The sequence below is a fragment of the Macaca fascicularis genome, chromosome 1 (assembly GCF_037993035.2).
Source record: "Macaca fascicularis isolate 582-1 chromosome 1, T2T-MFA8v1.1".
Classification (NCBI taxonomy): Eukaryota; Metazoa; Chordata; class Mammalia; order Primates; family Cercopithecidae; genus Macaca; species Macaca fascicularis.
Window position 1 is genome coordinate 147395001 of NC_088375.1, and position 20806 is coordinate 147415806.

A 20806-nucleotide genomic window follows, 5' to 3' on the forward strand; every position below is an offset into this window, starting at 1 on the left:
CTCTTGCAGCCCCCTCCTCCGCGCTCAGGCCGGCCTTTCCCGCAGGCCTTTCCCAGCTCTCCCGCAGCTTTTCAGCAAGACCTTGGTTGTTTTCAAAAAATCACAACCTCAAAGTCAAGACAGTTTAAAAGCCCCTCAGTAAATCGCTATGTGGTCTCAGTCGGACCAAGGGGTCCCCTTCACCTGGCGGCGGGCGAGCAGATTACTCCACTCCTCTGCAGCGATCCCTGCGGCATTGAAAGCTCCTCCAACAAGTGGACTTGAGGGACACTGGGGAGCGGGTAGCTGAGAAGAACAGGAACGTCTGCGTCTTCCCACCTTCCCACCCTCTGGGCATCTTGATGGGCTGAGAGGAACACTGAAGGAAGACTTCAGTAATCTCTTAAATTGGAGGGGAAGGGGGGCTCACAGCTGCTGGTGAACCCTGAGCAAACTATGAGGCCATCAATTTGGTACTGAGCTAGAACTCATCTCTCCTAGAAAGATCTAAGGTCCTCGGGGTAGCATGTAGTTCAAGGGCGAGCCTGGCTCCAGTTTCCAGATTCAGAGGGGAAAAAAGGAAGAACGTAGATCCGATTAATTAAGGCTCAGGGCTGGGTACACATCCTCCATTGCTCCATTAGGGCACAGGAAAACACCAAAAGGCCATTTACATTTGGCCCCAAGAATAGAGAAAAGAATGGACACAATTCCCAGGAAGCCACTTGCCTGAACTTGTCCTGGGGGAATACAAGTGGACCCATCTTCTTTTTAATTAGTTGTAATCAGAAGCGAGGGGTTTTTTGGGTTTTGTTTTTGTTTTGTTTTTTTTTAAGGCACTTGGAGAAGAGATGAATCTGTACCATTCACGGAATCTTAACAGCACTGTCAATTTTTCCACTTCAAGCCACACTCCTTTCTTACCACAGTTTTGCTTTCTATTTAATTACAATACTGTCAAAGCTCATGGCATTACTTGGAAGGAGGACCAGAAAACATTACACCCATGTTCCCGCTGATTTTCCAACATTTACCTCTAAAAGAACACTTAGTGAAATTAATGCTGCCATCTTAATTTAAAAATAAAAGCCCTCTCCCTTCCTATATTTATTTTACTTGACTGATTGAGGATGCCAGCAGAGTGGACACAGGTTGCATTATCAAAATCACTAAATGTCCTTTTACTCCATCATCTTACAACTAATGATATCACTGGGGTAAACGTATCCACACTCAGCTCTGAACTACACTGGCATCTTCTGCAATGTTAGGCGCAGAATAAGGCGAATCACAATGGAGCTAAACTTTGAACAAAATATCTCATCCACTGATTTACCCACGCTGAAGAAAGAAGAAAATTTTCTACTAATCACTTCAAAGACAAAGGTTTAGGACAAATTTACAAAGGATGAAATTCTTCTTAAAAGTGTGCGGTTTTCTAGTATCAACTGTGTGCGTGTGGGTTTTTTTTTTTTTTTTTAATTACTGGATGTTGAAACAGAACACCTCCTAGAAGCATTCATGTGCATCAGTCTATCAAACCATTTACTCAAATTAAATGTGTAATCCTTCAAATGCCTCCTTTCAAATTAATGAGTTTAAGTAGCTTGAGTTCACCTGAAAAGATCCTATAGGCACCTGACCTCCTGAATTCTTTCCATTAATTGCACTGCAACTTGTTGGAAAAGACTGCTTACATGGACATATGAATGTTCCTATACATTGCTTTAAAATGCAAGATTAGTATAATTCTATAGCCTCTTTTTCTAAATCTCTTTTGAGGATCAAGGGCAGTGATACAAACGACAACAAAAAACCCAAAACCTGAACATACTTCCACTGAAAAAAACTGCAAATTCTACATCGCAAACCACACACTAACTGAATTATTGCAAGCCTCCGAGTAACAGTATGAAGAGAAACATTATCACTAGATTTTATTTCTTGGGGCTTTTTTTCTCTATAAGAAGAATTACAAGTCTTTAAACTGATGGATAATTAGCATTTTTCTCAAGGAGCACAAAGAATGAATCACAGCTTTCCACTCAAGAAAGTTTAAAAATGCTCATGTAAATATCGTAATAAGCCATCACTACAGACAAATCATTTCTCACTAACTACACTTGTATTTTTAAGTCAACCTTTGTCTCCGAGTTCCTCTGTGAGTTCCCACCTTGTTTTAAGAACGCACCTTAACTACCACTTGAGATGTTTGCTTTTAGCCTGTAGTCCAGTAGAGGCTGACCACTTAAACTCTGCGACCAGAGGGTGCTCAACCTTTGTGCATCTAATGACCCAGTCCCACCAGATGGTCTTTACTTAGTATGGCATTTGCCATTAATTTGCCATCAGATATTGGAAGACTTAACAACATGCTTCCTGAACCCTTTAAATTCCGCCAACTAAAAGATTTTTGAGGTGAAGGCTGCAATGTATTGCCATAGGTGCCTGCTCCTTTCCTCACAACCCTGTTAACCTTTGGCCTTGCCATTGCTCTGCTCGCCCATCCCCAGGAAAGGCAGCGAAGTCTTACCTAATGTAGTCATTTCTGCAAAGGATCATGCCGCTTTTGGTGTAACAGGACGTGCCGATGTCGCCCAGCTGCGCCTGGCAGCAGGAACACTTGAGGCACCGGCTGTGCCAGTAGCTGTCCATGGCATAGAGCAGAAAGCGGTCCGCAATCTTGCCCCCGCAGCCTGCGCACCGCTTCCAGGAGAGGGAGCCGGCCGTCACCGGGGGCGGCTGCGAGCTGCTGCCCGGATTCACCATGGTCTGCAGAGGGCGGGAAGGGGACAGGGAGAGAAAGACAAAACAGGGGCGATGCAAAAGTTAGTAATCGCCGGAGAGAGAGCAAGCCCATTCCCCTCCTCCCCCCGGAGCTGCTGGAAGGAAACAGCAGGGCAAGGGCGGGAAGGAGGCTGAGGGGGAGAGCGAAGGAGGGAGGCTCGCCGGCACCAGCCGCCTGTTTACTTTTCTCAAGCTTTGTTCTGGGGCCACGAGCTCCTCTCAACTTTCCAGCGCTTGCCGCCGCTGACAATTTCAGCTCCGGTACTGTCAAAACTCCGAGAGCAGGCTCCGCCGCGCGCTCCACCCCTCGCGGCGCCTCCTCCCAGCCCCCGCCTCCGCCCACTGCCCCCCTCCTCCGCCGCCCGCCTGCAGCAAATGAGGGTCAAACCCACCCACCGCCGTGCCCGGCCCCTCCCCAGCCCCCGCCGGGCCCCGGGACAGAGTCGAGGGGAGTGGTGAGGCGACGGCCCCGCCGGAGCCTCGTTCCCTCCCGGGCTCTGCCCTGGGAAGTGCAGCAGGAGTTCACAAGTTGGAAATAGTTCGGTTTTCCGAAAGGGAAGGAGGGAGGGACCGGCAGACGGAAGATGGAGAGCGTGGTGGTGGGAGGGAAGGCAAGGTGACGGCAGAGGGGGTGCAGTGTGTAAAGTTGCGAAACTGGTTTTTCGTATTTTAAGCAGCACCTTTCACATGCCATTGTGGTGACCGCCATCTCCCATTATTGTTCCAAATCTCATTTCATTTTGAAGATCAATGAGTGTTTTCTCTGGGTTTTCAGGACACAGGCAAGAATAATAGATCATTGAACTTTAGGATGCCTGTTAACTTCCTATACAAACACTCTCCACTTTGGTCTCACTAATCTGCCCTTGATCAGCAATTTAAATGCTAAAGCTTTGTTCCTCCAAAGGGGGGGGGGGGTCGGCGTTACAGATAACGTGCGAGAAGGCAGCATTAAGGGATGCACAAGTTAAATTCGAGCCCGTTCTGCTGTCACCAAAAACTGCTTTAAAAAAGAATTCCCCACTCTAATGAATGCCACAAGAGATGCAACTGGGATATAATATAGAAATCAATTTATAAAGCTTAGCCTAAACCGATTAATTTGTTGCCTTCAATTCCGAGTCCAATAAAGTCCTAGTGTTCCTCTAGTCACTTATTCTATAAAAAGATCAAGTTATTTACTGCCAATTAAGCAGCCTGTTTTGTCTTTGTCCTCTGTAAGCTGAGAGTGTGGGCTCCCCCTGAGGCTCCCGGCTATCTGCTCAAGACATTCAGCTGATACCTCAGAAGAAGGCGAACTTTGCCTGTCCCCGGCCCAACTTGGCTGCTGCAAAAAAACGAGGAAGGAACGAACGAAACAGGGACTCGGGTTCCTTAAATAGGCCGATTTTAAACACATTTCCTCCGAAAGAGTCCCGGAACGTGTGTCCAGTGACCGCACAATAAACCAGAATAAGAACTGCACCAATTAAGCTGTAACAAAACCCTGAGACTTTGGAAACAGGACCACTCTAAAACCCATTAGCATTGCATTTATCCGAATGCATCATACCTTTATGTAAATTGATTTATCTGATGCATTTACTCGAGGAATTGCTTTTTGTTACAATTTCAGCCCTAACCCAAATGAATCTGCATTTCCTGCCCTAGGTCTTTAAACTGTTTCCCCCAACGTTTTAATCGCTCCGAATTCCTTTTTAAAAGGAGAGAGGGAGGAGATTCCCAGCTCTTCCCCGCCCCCATCTTTAGTGAGAGGTAAATATATATGTATTTTTTTTTTTTTTTGAAAAGGAAACATTACACTGAGAAAAGCATCCAGTAACCCCATTAGCTAAAGCTCTTAAGGACAAGCAATACCTTAATGCTGATTAAATCTAAAAGAGATGAATCAAGAGGACTGACCAGAAACTGACTCCCCTGATAACTAAGGACGGGCCCTCATCAAGTTTCATTTAGAGTTGGAAAAAAAAAAAAAAAAAGAAGAAAGCTTTTAAGTTAAATAGGCTTATACTCTAGTAATTACATAGCCAAGCAATTTAGGTCCTGGGATAGTCAGTGAAATAGAAAGCAGAACTGGCAGCTAGAGGCAAAATCTGCCCCCCTTTAACAACGTCTCTGGTGTTTTTTAATGGAGACCAAGGGAGGGACAAACGTAACGCTGGCAATTTGTAGTACAAAAATGGATGCTTAATTCATGTCTTGATTTTAATTAGGTGATTCACCGTATTTCTCCTGGATTGTAACAAAAGACTTATAAACCAAGAGGTTTTAAAAAGAACTAGCAATACCGAATCCTGCTCACTTAGACCCTTCCTGCCACTGTTTCAAAATTAGTGTTTACTAGAAGGGGGGGGTTATCGTGACTATCCCCACCCCCCCAAACACACTACTTCTCATACTTAAAACCTCATCTAAGCACCCCTTGCCCTTTCCCTCATGAACTAGAAATATCCCACCCCCTCTACGGTCCCCACCAGCCCCGTTTCCAAGAAGAGCCCTTTTGTAAGCAGGAACCGCTACAAAGCTGGCGGCCCGGGGCTGCCCTCCGCGCTAGCTCGCAGGCCGGCCTCGGTAGTTTCAGACTCGCGCTTTATCTAAGGCGACGTATTGTTTACTTGCAATTTGGGACGGTAAGGGGAAGGAAGCCAAAGAAAACAGCCCTGGCCCGAATCGGCCCCCTCCCTCTCTCTCCCACCTCCCGGCCCGCGGCTCCCCCAGCCGCCCCCTTACCTGCTTTTCCCCTATATTGCAATATTGCAAGAGGCGGCGGCGGTGAAATGCGAACGAAGCCGCTCGGCTTCCAGGGAAGGGGCGCCTGGGCTGGCGGAGCTGGAGGGAGGGAGGGAGTTCTCGCAGAAGCAGGAAAGGGGAGGAGGGGGCTAAGGGCGGCTTTTTTTTTTAAATCGCGTTGCTCTGGGGCGGGTTGGGGGGCCCCCGCGTAAGTGGCAGGCGGCCGGGAGCAGAAGTGTCAGTCTCAGTCTTCGTCCTTCTCCTCCGCCTCCGGCTGCGCGCGAGCAGCTGCAGGAGCCCTCGGCCCGCGCGACGCGGCTTCAGGCGCGGTGCAGCGGCAGCAACTGCTGCAATCGCTGCTGCAAGTTTGGCAATGTGGCTTCACTTTGTATATTCCCCCGCCCGGCGGCCCCCGCCCCCGCCCGCGCTCCTCGCGCTCCTCCCGCTCCTCCTCCTCCGCCGCCGCCTTCCTCCCTCCCGCGCGCTTGCTAGCTCGCTCGCTCGCTCCGGGCTGGAAGCGGCGGCTCGACTGAGCTCCCTGCACCTCCGCCCGGGAGCAGCCGCAGACACAGAAACCCGGGGAGCGGCGGCGGACGGTGCGGAGGCCGGCAGGCAGGCGCGCCCAGGAGTCGGGAGCTGCGGCCGGCCAGGCCCGACGCGCTGGAGCCTACGCCGCTGCCGGGACTGTTGCCGGGGCTGCTGCTGCCCGGCGCGGAGGCGGAGGCGGAGGAGGCGGCGGCGGCGGCGGCGGCGGCGGCGCTGGCCTCTAGCCGGCTCGCTCGCTCCCTCCGCGGCTCTTACACATGTGTTACTGACAGAGCAAAATCCCAACTACTCCCCGGCTCTGCCTCCGACGTCAGCGACCCTCAGCCACTGGGCGGCCGGATTGTTCAGGCGGAATAATAAAACCTGCCAATCCGGGGAAGGACAAAGGGATGACTGAAACGAGACTTGGGGGGCGGGGGAGAGAGTGAGGCGGCGGAGCGGGCCGACAGAGGAGAAGGGAAGGGCCCGAATCAGGTGGGGAGAAGTGACCCGCTTGGCGCCTGGCGCCGGGGACCCGCTTGGGCTGACCTTCGCGACCCGGGATCCGGAGCCGAGACCCGGTGGGGCGGGGGGGCCTCACCTGCCTTCTCTGCGCACGGGGACCCTGAGGACCCGCGCCCGCTCGCTCCTCGGGGACTGCCATCCCCTCGATCTGAGAGGAGACCCTTAGGAAACTTACCATCTTTCTCAGAAATGGGTCTCTTCCTGTTTGGGAAGATAAGTCCTGCATCTTAGGGCAGTGAACTTCTATCCCCTCACGCACACGCACACAGAAGAGGGTTTTTGTTGTTGTTTCTTTAATTCACGATATTGGAGATTTATGAACCGTAGTGGAAGCTTAGTTAACAAGGTAGAAACATAAAGGAAATAATAGTTGCTAGCTAAATACTGCCTACTTAGCCTCCCTCATCCCAGATTTACCCGAGTGTGAAAGTGCCTAGCAGGCATTTCTTGGATCCTTGTCAATTGCTGGTGATGTAGGGAGCACAGTCCTTATTTTCAAAGTTGACGAAAACTTCAGGGAGAAAACCTTGCCCGACTACCCTCCTCACTGTGGAGAATGAGAGGCGGAAATTCTCACAGCCCCCAAAAGCAATGGAAGTAATTGCGAGATTTGCAATCTCACAGCCTCTAGAGAGTAAGAAATGTCACTTCTAGTATAAATCAAGTTTTGAGGAATGCTTTTAGGGTGCTGGCCTGAGTTTTTCCAAGGCCGAAGCACAGCCTAGATGCTTGCATACCTAGGCGTTCGACTTTATCTACTCTGCCAAATAAGTTTAATAAATCTCCAAACTGAGGCTAATATTAGGCCTGATTATTGTTAGTAAGTTCCAGAGAGATTTTTGTGGTGGAAATTATCATGAAAGTGCAAAGCCCTTCTGCTAAGTATCATTAAGTAAAACCAGCCTTGTGGGGCAAGTTTTCGTATTACTGCTAGATTGAGGAAAGGAACCTGAAGGAGAATCAGGCGAGACAATGCAGATGTTGAACATCTATAGTATCTATTTGGGGGATTTCTGTCTTTCAAACCATCAAAATTAATAAGGCTACATAAGAAAGAATAATTATTGCTCATACAATCAGGTAGAGGGCATTTTAAATATCAATTCAAACAGTCATTTTTTAATTCTAGCGTCTTAAAACTAAATGAATTAATTTTATTGATTTGTATTTAAAATTGCACTGTTACAATCAATTCACCTTGTGCACCTATAAAAAACTTTTTTTAAAAAAAGTCATTAAAACTATAATAGTAATTAACATGTCCTACACAGAAAACAGCTGCAGGTGGGCATGATTAAAGAGGACCAACTTAGAAAAGATGTAATGCTGCGTGAAGGTTAGTCAAGAAAACTCAATTAAACCAGATGAGGAGAGGAACCCCATAAACAAATAATACATTTGAATCCCCCTTGTTCATTTTCACTTTTTAAATAATTTATAATAAAGCGAGATGACACAAGATCTTAGTGGACTACAATTAAGTTATGATTTGTCATGTGCAAGTAAATTTCCTTCTCTGGGCCTTAATTTTCTCATCCACGAATGAGAGAATTAAGCCAAATGGTCTTTATTTTTTCTTTTTTAAAGTGATTTTCTTAGATAGGACACATATGCATAGATGTATAATGAATTGTGGTACTTTTCAGTATTTTTCCTGAAGAATATGCACTAAAACGAAATCTTAATTCCTGAAGGGAATGTTAGAAATTTAACCAGACACATGTTCGGCTATCACTGAGTGATTATCCAAAGGATCCCGGTAGTTTTTGTGGAAGGAAGGAGAGTGAGATGGATAAAACTTTGAATAACAGAGCTCTAGGCTACAAGGCCTACATTTTAGAAGGTGGTTTTAGTGCTTCAGCTCTAATTCTGTGCGGAGTGAGGTCTTTAAACATGTCCTGGTAGATTGGAGTGGATGGGAGTGTATTACCAGAGAGCTTTATTTGCTGATGTGTGTTTATAGAAATACAAAAGCGATAATGGCTAACAGTCTCTCTTCTGAGAGGTGGGGAGTAAATACAGTCACTGTAATCAAAATTCAGGTGTACTTTAACCACAGCGCCACCTATGGGTAGTCTTTATTTCTGCATTCTTTGCGTTTAGCAGTCCTTTCTCATCCTGATTTGTGGTCTGAAAGTGCCTGGTTGAGTGGGTAGCAATGTCAATCTTTTATTTCCACTGATGCGAAACACAAAAACTGTGTAAACACACACAAATTCATTATGGGTAAAGAAATTCTGTATTCGAGTATTCTTCAAACAAATATTTAAAACAGCGCATAAAGTAATATTCCTGGTATAAAGTAAAATTGCCTAACTCAAAATAATGTTATATCGTGCCCCACAGTTGAAACAACCTCTGCTGCTATCACACATTCATCATTCATCCTACTCATCTGCAGTGAGATATAAGAGTAGGGAGCTTTGGAAAAGAAAGATAAACGTAAATTGTTTCTTTCTTGAATCCTAATTAAATGTGGGAACCATACTGCTCCTAGATCAAGCTGTCATTTTCTCCACTTGCCCCAGGATTATTTGTTCATAGCTTCCCTTCTTGTTTATGTCCTTCAATCATAATCATTCTTTTCTCCAAGTGACAGTTCTCTAAGAATCTCCCATGGACAGCCAGAGGTTCTACACAGACCTGTGCAGCCTTTAATGTCTGGAGAAGGTCTAGACTATTTGATGCTAAGATGACCTCCAAGACAACATGCCCCAGCTCTTTCTCAGGAACAAATATTCTGTCCTTTTAAAATCAATGCAAAACTGTTTTTGAAGAATGTCTTTTTAGGAAGGAAAATTTTTAAAAATCTGCTCAACTTTATTGCTGCCATCACAGAGATCCCTTGATATTGAAAGTTTCCTCCAACGTGAATACAAAAAGCTTGAGTCTAGGACAACAATTCCAGAGTGTAAAAGGTGTGGAGAGAAAAGGGAACAGTAGTTACCAACAGACAAAACCCAAGGAAGAGCAGGTTAGGTCCTGGGCCAGTTTTCTGTGGTGGCATTGTCAGCTGAGCAGTGGGGTGTATGGTACAGTAAGTAGAGTCAGGGACCTGCTGCTTCATTTAAGAATAGGAGTTTACAGGCACAGTGGCCCATGCCTGTAATCCCTGCACTTTGGGGACCGAGGCAGGTGAATCCCTTGAGTTCAAGACCATCCTGGGCATCATGGCAAAACTCCACCTCTACTAAAAATAAAAAAATTTAGCTGGGTGTGGTGACAGGTACATGTAGTCCCAGCTGCTGGGGATGCTGAGGTGGGAGGATCACCTGAGCCCTGGAAGTTGAGGCTGCAGTGAGCCATGATTGTGCCACAGCACCCTAACCTGGGCAATGGGAGTAAGGCTCTGTTGCAAAATAATAATAAGAAGAAGAATTTACGTAGAACTCAACATTTCGAAAAGCCTATATATTTCACGGAGCCATATCTTGGCTTTAAAATATTGATAATATTTAATAATACTTTGAATTTACTGACTGCCTTTTTCATCTTTCTCAAAATTATTTATAAATATCTCCCTAAATGTTTCATGTGATAAGTGTTTCTGATAGTTGCCTTATTAGAATACTGTTGTTTGTTTTTTGTTAAAGCAATCCAGATAACTACGTTTGGTAAGTATCCCACCAAATTACATTAATCAGTACTTAGGAAGTTCTACCCTAGCTACTCTTTTTAAGGTAATAAACAGGCATAGTGAAGAAGTTGATTTTATGGCAAGAAAATAACAGATCACTGAGGAAAAGGAAACAGCATTGACGATGTGATTGCAAATATAATTTAAGATGTATATTTTGATTTTAATTATTCTATTTGATTAAGGTATTTGAAACTCCTAGAGTTGATGGAAAGGTGAAAACGATAATAGGAAAGAAGGAAACACCTCTGTGACCCAGCATTTTGCCTGATGTAGCAAGGCTACTTTAAAATAGCGTCATGAAATTACTCATTGTCTTCATAAAAGTTTATTAGCACAGCAACAGAATATTACAAGTCCCCCAATTTGCCTCAGAATGATCAGCAATTTTTTTTTTTTTTTGAGATAAGGTCTTGGATGGGTCACCCAGGCTAAAGGCTCACTGCAGCCTCAAACTTTGAGCTCAAGCTATCCTCCTACCTCCTCACCCCCCTCACCCCTACCCCAGCAGCTGGAACTACAGGTGCATACCACCACGCCCAGCTAATTTTTTTTGTAGAGACAGGGGTCTCACTGGTTGCCCAGGCCAGTCTTGAACTCCTGGCTGCTAGGGATCCTCCCGCCTCAGCCTCTCAAAGTGCTGGAATGACAGGTGTGAGCCATCATGCTCAGCCCAGCAAATCTTGATATATGAATCTGTTTCACGGCAATGATACCATAGAAAAAAGTGTTTGGCTTACTCATACTACCTATTTCTAAGCCTGAATTCTGTCAACAATATTCAAGCACAGTGATATTCTGCATCTATCATTACAAATAAGCTATCAGACTATATGTGTGAGTGTATTATATGTTCATTAAGGTCTTTTAAACGGTCTAGTGGGTCAATATGCACTGCTTATTAAAGTCAAGTGAAGTCTTTGCATGGATAGATTTAATTTAGTAATAGTTACAAAATAGGGTGTATAGATGACTGGGCCACTTGTATATATGTGAGGTGGTTATTACTAAGAATATATATTAAAATTATAAATCCAGTGGAAAACAGCAATTCCGTTTAAAATTAATTACTGTTTCTCTCCAAGATGATGGAAATGAGCACTTAGTGATAGAGAAACTAAGGCATTAAGATGTAATTCATTCTCCCTTATGTTCCCACTAACTCTTCTTGGTAAAAGAAAGGCTACTAATTCAGAAATTTCAAGGGCCCGAAACCATAACTTCCTTTGTTAGTGTCAGTTCTAATTCTAGTATTGATGTAATTAAGCTTTTTCTCTGTATGGATTTGTAGTAAGATGTATTTTAAAGTACAACATTGGTTTCTATTTGTTCACCAAAAAAAAGTTGATGAAAATATGAAAATATTTATTCATCCAACTGTAATGAATGACTCTGTTGGAATGAGGGAAGTACAATCCATGGCTGTCCTTGGACTTGGAAAGCACACATTTCTACTCTGTACAGCACCATAAATTTTTTAGAATAAAAAGAACAACCAGATATGGATTTTTTTAAATAATAAAATTGAATAACTCAATTGACTAAAATGTGTTCCCTCCACACAGAGGTTACACATTATAACGTCATCATTTATATTTCTCAACATAAATCAAATTTCATAATAAAATTGTTTTTGATGAATCACCACTTCTTTTCTAGCTTCAAAACATTCTGACAGAGAAAGCAAATTTGTCAATTTCTCTGTGATAAGAAATCACTGAAAATATATTTAAGACCTTTAGTCTAAGATAATAATTTTTTCGGAAGTTTCGTTTAAAAGGAAAACATTCAAGAGAAGCCATTTTCAAATTTGGAGAAATAACTGAAGAATAAAATAGACTTTCTTCTCAGCATTTTTTTTCAATGCCATCTGCTATACTCTCTGACAATAAGGCCAGGAGAAGTCATTACAGAACAATACTCTGGAAACAATTTGCCTCAAAAAAGAATGAAAACTTAAACAACACTACCTTCATATATGTTTGTTCTAATTACAGCATTAAAACACCCAAGCATTGTCCCCAGATGCCTGTCTCTGTCCTCTTTTTATTGCTTTTCTCCACTGAGATAACATTTAACATTTCATTGAAATTCCTACTTACTGCTTGTGTCCAGTAGTAAATCCTAGCACATTATTAGAATATCTGCCTGTTATCAGCTCAGTCAGGGAATGAATTATTGACTATAACTCATTGCTGGGAAGACTACGCATGACACTCCAGTGAAGTTTTGATAATTTCTAGAAGTCATGGTAATTTATGGAAGGGGGTTTTGATTGATCTCCCACCACCTATTTTGCACCTATCAGTAAATAGGACATATATTGATGGCCTACTTGAACTCCATTAACAATATGGGGGAATTCACAATTTAAGCATTTCTCTTTTTTCTAGTATGATTTCTATTAAGACAGTAACTCAGTTTCTATTAATTTTCGTCTGTGTGGTTTACTCCTGAGAGGGAGGAATCACAGATCTCGACTACTGAATGCATAACGTCACTATGCTAATAATGATTTAGATACAGTCTTCATTTGTAGTTATACCAGCGTCTGCCTTTTGGAAAGAAAGCCCTAAGATCATTGGAACAGATGGAGGTGGAGCAGAACAAATACTGAAAGATTTTAAAAGGTCTCTTCAGGTGTTGTAATACAGCTGATAGAATAAAAGAGAATTTTTTGAATTAATGGATAGTAGGCAAGTTCGTTATTATTTGGGAAAAAGTTTATAATATGTTTGATATAAAAGGTACAGATACCATTTAATGTGATATAACTGTCACTTTAAAGTTCATTTGCCAGAACGTTAAATAACAATCACCACCAATCACAACTCTCTTTTAGTTTTAGGTTTATTTTCCTCCTGTCTCATTTTTGCTGGGTTTCTCCAAATTCAATTATTTCTCAGGGTAAACTCTACTAGACAAATGTTCCTTTTATTTCCTTACTGAGTTTTCATCATTGTGATTTCATTATTGTTTTATTTACTACAACAATTGCTTTCTAGAAAAACAACCAGTATTTTCAACTCTTAATATATACTATGTAATATAGCAAGCAATATAAATAATAATTTAAAATGTAATGGTTATTTCCTAGATGACATTGAAAACATGTCTAGATTTCTAGAAATGTTTTCTTATACCCAATAGTATTTAGTAATCTGATGCAAAAATAATGGTGTCTCTTTTGCCAGAGCAGTCAAGATTGGAGGCGGGTAACTTGACTGAACACTTGGCTTAAAGAAAATAATTCGTTTTTCATTTTATCTTAATTTAGTAGCTTCTAGCAGTCATCTAAACAATCTTAAAATTAAAAGATAATGTTAATGGGAGAGACTGTTGTCATAGGATAATGGTTTCCTGCTGCTAGATTAATGCAGTGGCAATAATACTGGAGCATTTATTGAAAAATAAAGGGAAAGACAAAGCCAGGAGATTTATTTTTAAAGCAGGTGTCATGGATCCTATGACACTGTTGTGTTATAATTACTGTTTTAATTTTACCAAATGGCTGATGGAGAATGACCCCTTTCCCTGATGGGTGTGGGATGGCAGTGACCCTGGCTATATCCCCATTACTGGAGAGCGATACTTTGTGTCTAGAGGAGACTGTCGTGTGATTCTTCCAATCAGAAGACAGCTTCTAAAGGCTGTGTAATTTAAAGAAACAAATACCAAAAACACACAAATAAATTTGTCCTTGACCAAACAAACGAAAGGCAAGAGTCTACTTAACAGTGTCATCACTTGTTCTAGAAACACTAATAAACCCCCACACTGGCACCCAAATACATTGCTCTCCAGCAAGCCCCAGGAATGGCCATATAGGCAAAAGCTCTGTCCATGGATGTTAGCCACTGTAGCCAACTGTCCTAGATTTACTTTCTTTGAATACATAATGATAATCTGGGGCTAAGTAATAGACTTCTCCAAATGGCATTCTCACAGGAATGCTGTAGTAGTCAAAATTCTAAGATATACCCCCAAGATTCCCCTCCTCGGGTGTGTGTGCCCTTCATAACACCTTCTCCTTGAGTGTGGGTGGGCCTGCTTTAATCAGGTGAGCCCTTGTGCGAGAGGGTCTAGAAATAGAAGGCATGAAGGAGATTCAGAGCTGCAGAAGATGCTCTCCTGTTGTCCTGCAAGGGGCAGACTGCCATATGTGAGAGGCTCTATGGGGAGGCCACACAGTAAGCAAGGACCTGCATGCAGCCTCTAGGAACTGAGAGCAGTCCCTGGCCAAAAGCTGGCAAGGAATTGGAGACCTCAGTCCTACTGCCGTAAGGACATGCATCCTGCCAACAACCAGTGATCCTGGAATGAGAACATAAGCCTCAGATGAGATGGCAATCCAAGCTGACACCTGGATTTCAGCCTGGTGAGACCCTGAACAGAGAACCCATCTGCACCATACATGAACACCAGCCTACAGAGGCTCTGAGATAACAAATGGGTGTTGTTTTAAATCACTGCATTTATGATCATTTGTTATGCAGCAGTAGAAAGCTAAGAAATGCTGTGAGAAAAAGCCAAATGAGATATTTTGTTGACACCTATTTCTCTCTACTATGAATTCTTCCATTTGCTCACTTTTGTCCAATCTCCCTCTCTAGCAGAGCCTAGGACAAAAAGCTGGAGTGTCCTCACTATCATTAGGGTGTGTACCAGTTAGGATCTGGGTTATACGCAAGAAATACCAATAACTAACTCATACACGAGGGGTTCTTAAAATTAACACGAGGCCTGAGGACCAGTCTGAGAAAAAGCAAGAACCAGAGGTGCAATAAAAAGTTATGAAGTAGGAATTTCAACAGTGGTCTCCTAGCAGAAATGGGGTGGTTAGTATGGTGTTGCCTAGACAAATGACCTTCAACTGTTACTGTTCTTCCCTGGGCCACCTAGTCAAGTTGCAGAATCCCTAAAAAGAGCCTCCTACTGGGCACTCTGTCATGTACCTGACCCTTAAGAAGAAGAGCAACCCTCTTAGGGCATCTACAGTTGAAACAAACCCTGGAAGTCTCCTCCCTCCCAGAATCTATAGAGTGAAAGAGGTCATTCTCTACAGGAAAATAGATAGTGGACTTTTTTTTTAAAGTGATGAATGTCAGCCAAATTGTATGTGGTCAGAGGGTGAATGCTAGAATCAGGTATGAGGAGGAGCAGAGAGCCCATCAGACAATCACATCCAAAGCAGGTTATCAAAAAAATAGGAGTTTTAGGCCACATGAGACTCCATAGTAAGTATGAGAAACAGATATCTGCAGCACATGGGGCCATCTGAGCAAATTCTAGACCCAAGAATCCAACTGGCTCCCTACACGCCCCATACTTGGGTGGTTTAGACCTATATAGACCAGCCAGAATAAGACTCATTAATTTCTTACTTGTCACCTTATCATAAGCACCATATTTCCTATCTCTTAGGATTATAAGTGTCCATGACTATTTGCAGGGGCAAAGGAGGTGGGGGAATATATTACACATTTCAGAGTTGTTATACACATGTTCAGGAGGGCCATGGGAAAACCAGTCTGGCAGGTTCAGGGTATTGTAGGATTTGTGTCAGTTGACATACACAAGTGGACTCCTGGTTTTCTTTGTTATTTTTACCTCAATTAAAATTGTGCTATCCTCAGTTCATTCATACATTCAAAAAACATTTATTGAGCACCCACTATGTGCCAACCAATGTTCAAGGTGGTAGAGATACAGCAGCAAAGAAAACAAAGCCCCTTCCCTTATGGCATTTACAAATTATTGTATGTTAGAAGGTGGAACATGCTAGGAAGAAAAGGAAGTGGGGTAAGAATGATAGGGATTGGTGGGGCCAAGTGGAAAGGCTCTTGATGGTGGAGCACAATTTTGTGTAGGTGAGTCAGGAGAGGCTTCAATGACAAGACAATATTTGCCAAGAGACATAAGGAAGTAAAGGAGCCATGCTCCTAATGGAAAGAGAATTCCAGATAGAAGCACCAACATTGCAAATGCCCTAAGGAAGATGTGTTTGGTATGTTTTAGAAGCAGGTAGGAGACCAGATTGCCCAGGGTGTAGTAGATGAGATCAGAGTTTAGATTGGGACAGATGTGGGGCTTGGGCTTTTACCTGGATGTTATTGGAGGATTCTGAGCAGAAAAGAGATATGATCTGACTTACACTTCATCCTGGCTGCTGGGTGAGAACAAACAACAAAGCAGTCAGGAAGAAGCAGAAAGATCACCATGAGGAGGTTCTTGCAGAAATTGAGCAAGAGATGATGGTGACTGGAACCACAGTGATAGCAGAAGGGAAAGTAAGAAATGATCAGATTTTGGATATATTTTGAATATCTGGGGCAGATAGAACCATGGTTTCTATTTCACAATTTACAATTGAGTTCATGCGCCTTTGATAATCTTTAGTGTGTCCATGTTTCATGGCAGCTATACCTTCCCTTCTGTTTCTGAGAAGCTGAGCAGGCACCTCCCCCATCTCTCACCCCACAGAATTCCTCTTCTCACATTCTGAGTTTATGTCAGAAATAGCCACAATATTGTTTTTCACTCAGATATTTCTATTTTAACTCAGAAGAGAGAAATAACAAATATTGAACCTTCCAAGGAATACCAGACACTAAGCTAGGTTTTTTCCATAGAGCAATTCATTTAATCACAATAACTACCTAATACAATAGGCATCATTGCCATTGCCTCCATTTTAACACTGAGGAAACTCAAATCATAAATGTTAAGGATTGTCCAAGAATAGGGTCAAAGCTGAGGTGCAAAACTTGGAATTTGGCAAAGCTTAATAGATTGAAGAAACCTTCCACAGTCCACTCCTACATGCTAATAAATTAGTCTGTGCAACTTTAGCTTCTAAACCTGTGGTTCTCAACTGGGGATGGTTTTTGCCCCCCAATGGACATTTGGCAATGTGTGGAGACACTTTTGCTTGTTACACTGGGGAAACACACTGAGTTGCTGCTATCACCAGTGGGTAGAGGCCAGGGATGCTGCTAAACATCCTGCAAGGCACAAGAAAGCCCCCCACGACAAGGAATTATTCTGCCCCAATTTTTTTTTGCTTTTTGAGATGGAGTCTCACTCTGTTACCCAGGCTGGAGTGCAGTGGCATGATCTCGCCTCACTGCAGCCTTCACTTCCAGGGTTCAAGCAATTCTCCTGCCTCAGCCTCCTGAGTAGCTGGAATTACAGGTGCCCGCCACCACGCCCAGCTAATTACTTTATATTTTTAGTTGAGACAAGATTTCACCATGTTGGCCAGGCTGGTCTCGAACTCCTAACCTCAGGTGATCCACCCGCCTCAGCTTCCCAAAGTGCTGGGATTCAGGTGTGAGCCACTGCACCCAACCTTCTCTGCCCAAATGTTAAAAGTGCCAAGATTGAGACCACTGCTCTAAACCATTGTTCCATCATTGGATTGTCATAGTAGAAGTAACATAAGCTATGAGACACTTATTAATAATCTTTCATTAAGATCTAAAACCAAGGAAGTTTCTATAGCCAGAACAATTTCAGTGTGTTAGTTGGTGTTAAATTTATAGTCAAGGGAAGTTGTACCCAGTATGCCCCATGGCACAATGCTGTGTGCTTATATAAGCTCAAGAATACAAAAGCAAAACTCTGAAATGGAAGTTAGTAAATATCCAACTAAATGTCTACAAATGGTAGTGGATTAACTTGACAATTGCAATATATTTTGCTTCTTATATAGGCACTGTCAAATTATATTATTGTGGGATATGTTTGATATGATTTGGGCAGATACTCCAAAAGTAAGATTTTTCTAGGCTCCACAGAATTGTGATAATAGCTCTACAGTCATTGTTTTAAAAAGTAAAATCAGGAACAGGGCAAGGCTGTACCTGAATGAAGTGAGATGCTAAATTGTGCCAAGATTTGACAGAAATGCATTCAGGCCACAAAAACAGCAAATGCAAAGGCTCTCGGGTTGAAATCAGTATGGCGTGCTTAGTGTTAGCTCATGCTGCTAGAATGGAGTGAGAGGGACACAGTGTAACAGAAGATACTGAAGAGAGAAACAGAGCCTTTAGATTTTAATCTGAGCATATTGGGAAGCCATTGGAGGGTGTTAAGTGGGGTTGTGCCATAATCTGATTTAATTTTTTAAAAAGTTAACTGGCCCTTGGGGAAGAATTGATTAGATGAATATGTGGCAGAAATTACTACAAGCTTACCACAGGATTCGTTTTTCCTTAGAAATAGAACCCCAATTTAAACTGCATATATTGGCACCTGGAATAAAGGACTGCATTTCCTAAACTTCCCTTGCAGCTCAATAGACCATGTGACTACATTTCGGCCAATAAATTCTATGTAAGAGAAAGTGTGGATAGGACTTCTAGGAATGTGTTTAAAGAGAGCTCATTCAACTCTCTTCTTCTCTTCTGTTTCTTCCTTCTTTGGGCCTGAAATGTGGACCTAATCACTAAAGCTTCACCATGAGATGGCCTTGAGGATGGAAGTTTGTACTAGGATGAAACCTTGTACTAAGATGATGGAGCAGACAGATGAAAGATGGAGGCACTGGTGAAAGGCAAGTCCCTGGCAATACTATGAAGTTGTCAAACCAACACTGCAATAGTTGCTTCCAAACATATGAGGGAGAAATAAACATATCTTTCTTAAAACTTTTTAAATTTTTTGCAGAGAGTTGAAATTAATTCTGACACAGGAAGCAAAAGTGGAAGTGAAAAACTAATAAAGAGATGACTACAGCATTCCACGTGAGAGATGAAGTTGATGTGGACCAGGACAAATGGTGGAAGTGGTGGGAGGTGTAAGATACCAAATATACTTTGAAGGTAATGTTAAGAGCACATGTCCGTGCCCTTTGTGGGGAACTAAAGGGAAAGAACAAAATCAAGGATCACTTCATTTTCTGGGATAAGCAGATGAATGAGAGCTGTCCTTTTCTGAATGGGAGGCCCGGGAAAGGATTATGGGCTAAATCAAGATTCTGTTTTGCTCCTAAGCATAATAAGATTGAGATCCCCATTTAACATCCATGTAGTGAAGTTGAGAAGCCAATTAGATATGTAGGTCTGGAGCTCATGGGAGAGATCTGTGCTACAGAAATAAATCTGGAAATTGTTAATATATAAAAGGTATAACAACCATGAATAAGACTATAAAAGGCCAATGATTGAGCCCTGGGCTACCCAACTTTAAAGGTCATCAAGAGGAGGAAGAGCAAGTCCAGTACTTGAAAAAGAGGAGGTAACAAAGTTGGAGGAAAACCAGAGGACACATGAAGAAAATGTTGTAAGAAGAACACTGGTCAAATCTGCAAATGCTGCTAAGAGGCTAAGGTGATGATTGAAAATAGGTCATTGATTTGGGAGAGGGGCTTTATTTGGAAGGGAAGTACCCATTGGACTTCCTTTCCCCTTTATGTCTCATTGGCTAGAACAAGATCATATGCTCAGCCCTACGCCAATCCTGATTAAATCCCTGGGCCAGCTAAGGAGAAAAACACCTTCTCTTGAATGAACTAATCTCTGCCTTGAAAAAAAATCAGGAATTGATTAGCAGAGAAGTGGGGGCAGGGATGATGGTTAGATAATAAACAGCCTAACCACAGTTACAAAAGTATTGTCTGCCACAATACTTTTTATTGTGACATAAAAATTCCAGGCCTCATCACAGTTAGGGCTGGTACTACATTGGGCACATGTAGTAAAGTGATCTGGTGCTCTTTTCTGTGTTGCCATTGATCTGGTGATGAACTGCTTGTCAGGCATTTGTATACTATTAATTGCAAAATAATCACTCCCATCTTCAAGAAATTCAACACACCAAATACTTCTAAAACTATAATAAAGATGCTGTCAAGTGAAAAAAAAAAAAAAGAAAGGAATCAACGGCATGGATTTTTTTTTCCCCCTCTAAAATTCTAGAGCCACCTGCTTGTCAGCTTGGAAGAGTAAAAACGTGTTTACTTTTTGGTCGCATGCATGAAAGCTACAAAGTTATTACTGACCAAGTGTTTTAAAAATGATGCTAGAGATTATTTTTTAAAAAGCATCCAAGAGAATTCTCCATGTTTACCTTAAAATTTGGATCTCTTAGTGTCTACTTCTCTGTTCTCTGGTAAAATCACCCTTACTTGCCTTGACAAGTTCCTTAAAGTTAGTATTACATTGTCATTTGTCTCAAAGACTAAGACAGGTTATGGGAACTAGTCTCTCTTACTTCCTCTAACTCTGCTGCCAGATATGGAAACTGTGCTGATGAAATGAGTGGGTGGCTCTGGGAAGCAGGGAGTACTGTCTTATTCACAGCAAATGTGATCCTGTGAGACTGGGCCTGGCCTCATCCTCATAATAATAATAAGCTACACACGTATTACCTGCACCTTAGGAATGCTACGTTGCCTCTTGTAAGAAAATCTGAAGACACCAAAAGCTGCTGGAGCAAAATGAATAAGGAAATAATGACAGAGGGCCCACTTTGTCTGAGCAAAGCCCTTCACACAGTGTACAGCACCGAGTAGGCCCTCAATCAATGATAGTTCAATGAACACAAGATACTGCAAAACACAGAGGGGTCATGTCCTCTGGGCTTTTAAAATCTAGTCTAAGAAGAAAGAGTTAAAGGATA

At 42.7% G+C, this 20806-nt stretch overlaps 1 protein-coding gene across 4 annotated transcripts in view; it reads right to left on the reverse strand.

Annotated features, from left to right (window-relative positions):
* Positions 1 to 20806, reverse strand: part of LMO4 (LIM domain only 4) — a 143266-nt gene that overhangs the window by 10686 nt on the left and 111774 nt on the right. For 2 of the 4 annotated variants that reach the window (XM_045367784.3, XM_045367776.3), the window contains exon 3: positions 2513 to 2751. In XM_045367784.3, the coding sequence (XP_045223719.1) occupies positions 2513 to 2748 (236 nt within the window). In that variant the 5' untranslated portion in view covers positions 2749 to 2751. Of the gene's footprint in view, positions 1 to 2512; positions 2752 to 2949; positions 3041 to 5496; positions 6307 to 20806 lie in introns of those variants that run through there. The other 2 variants (XM_005542809.5, XM_065519195.2) reach the window with 2 other exon arrangements.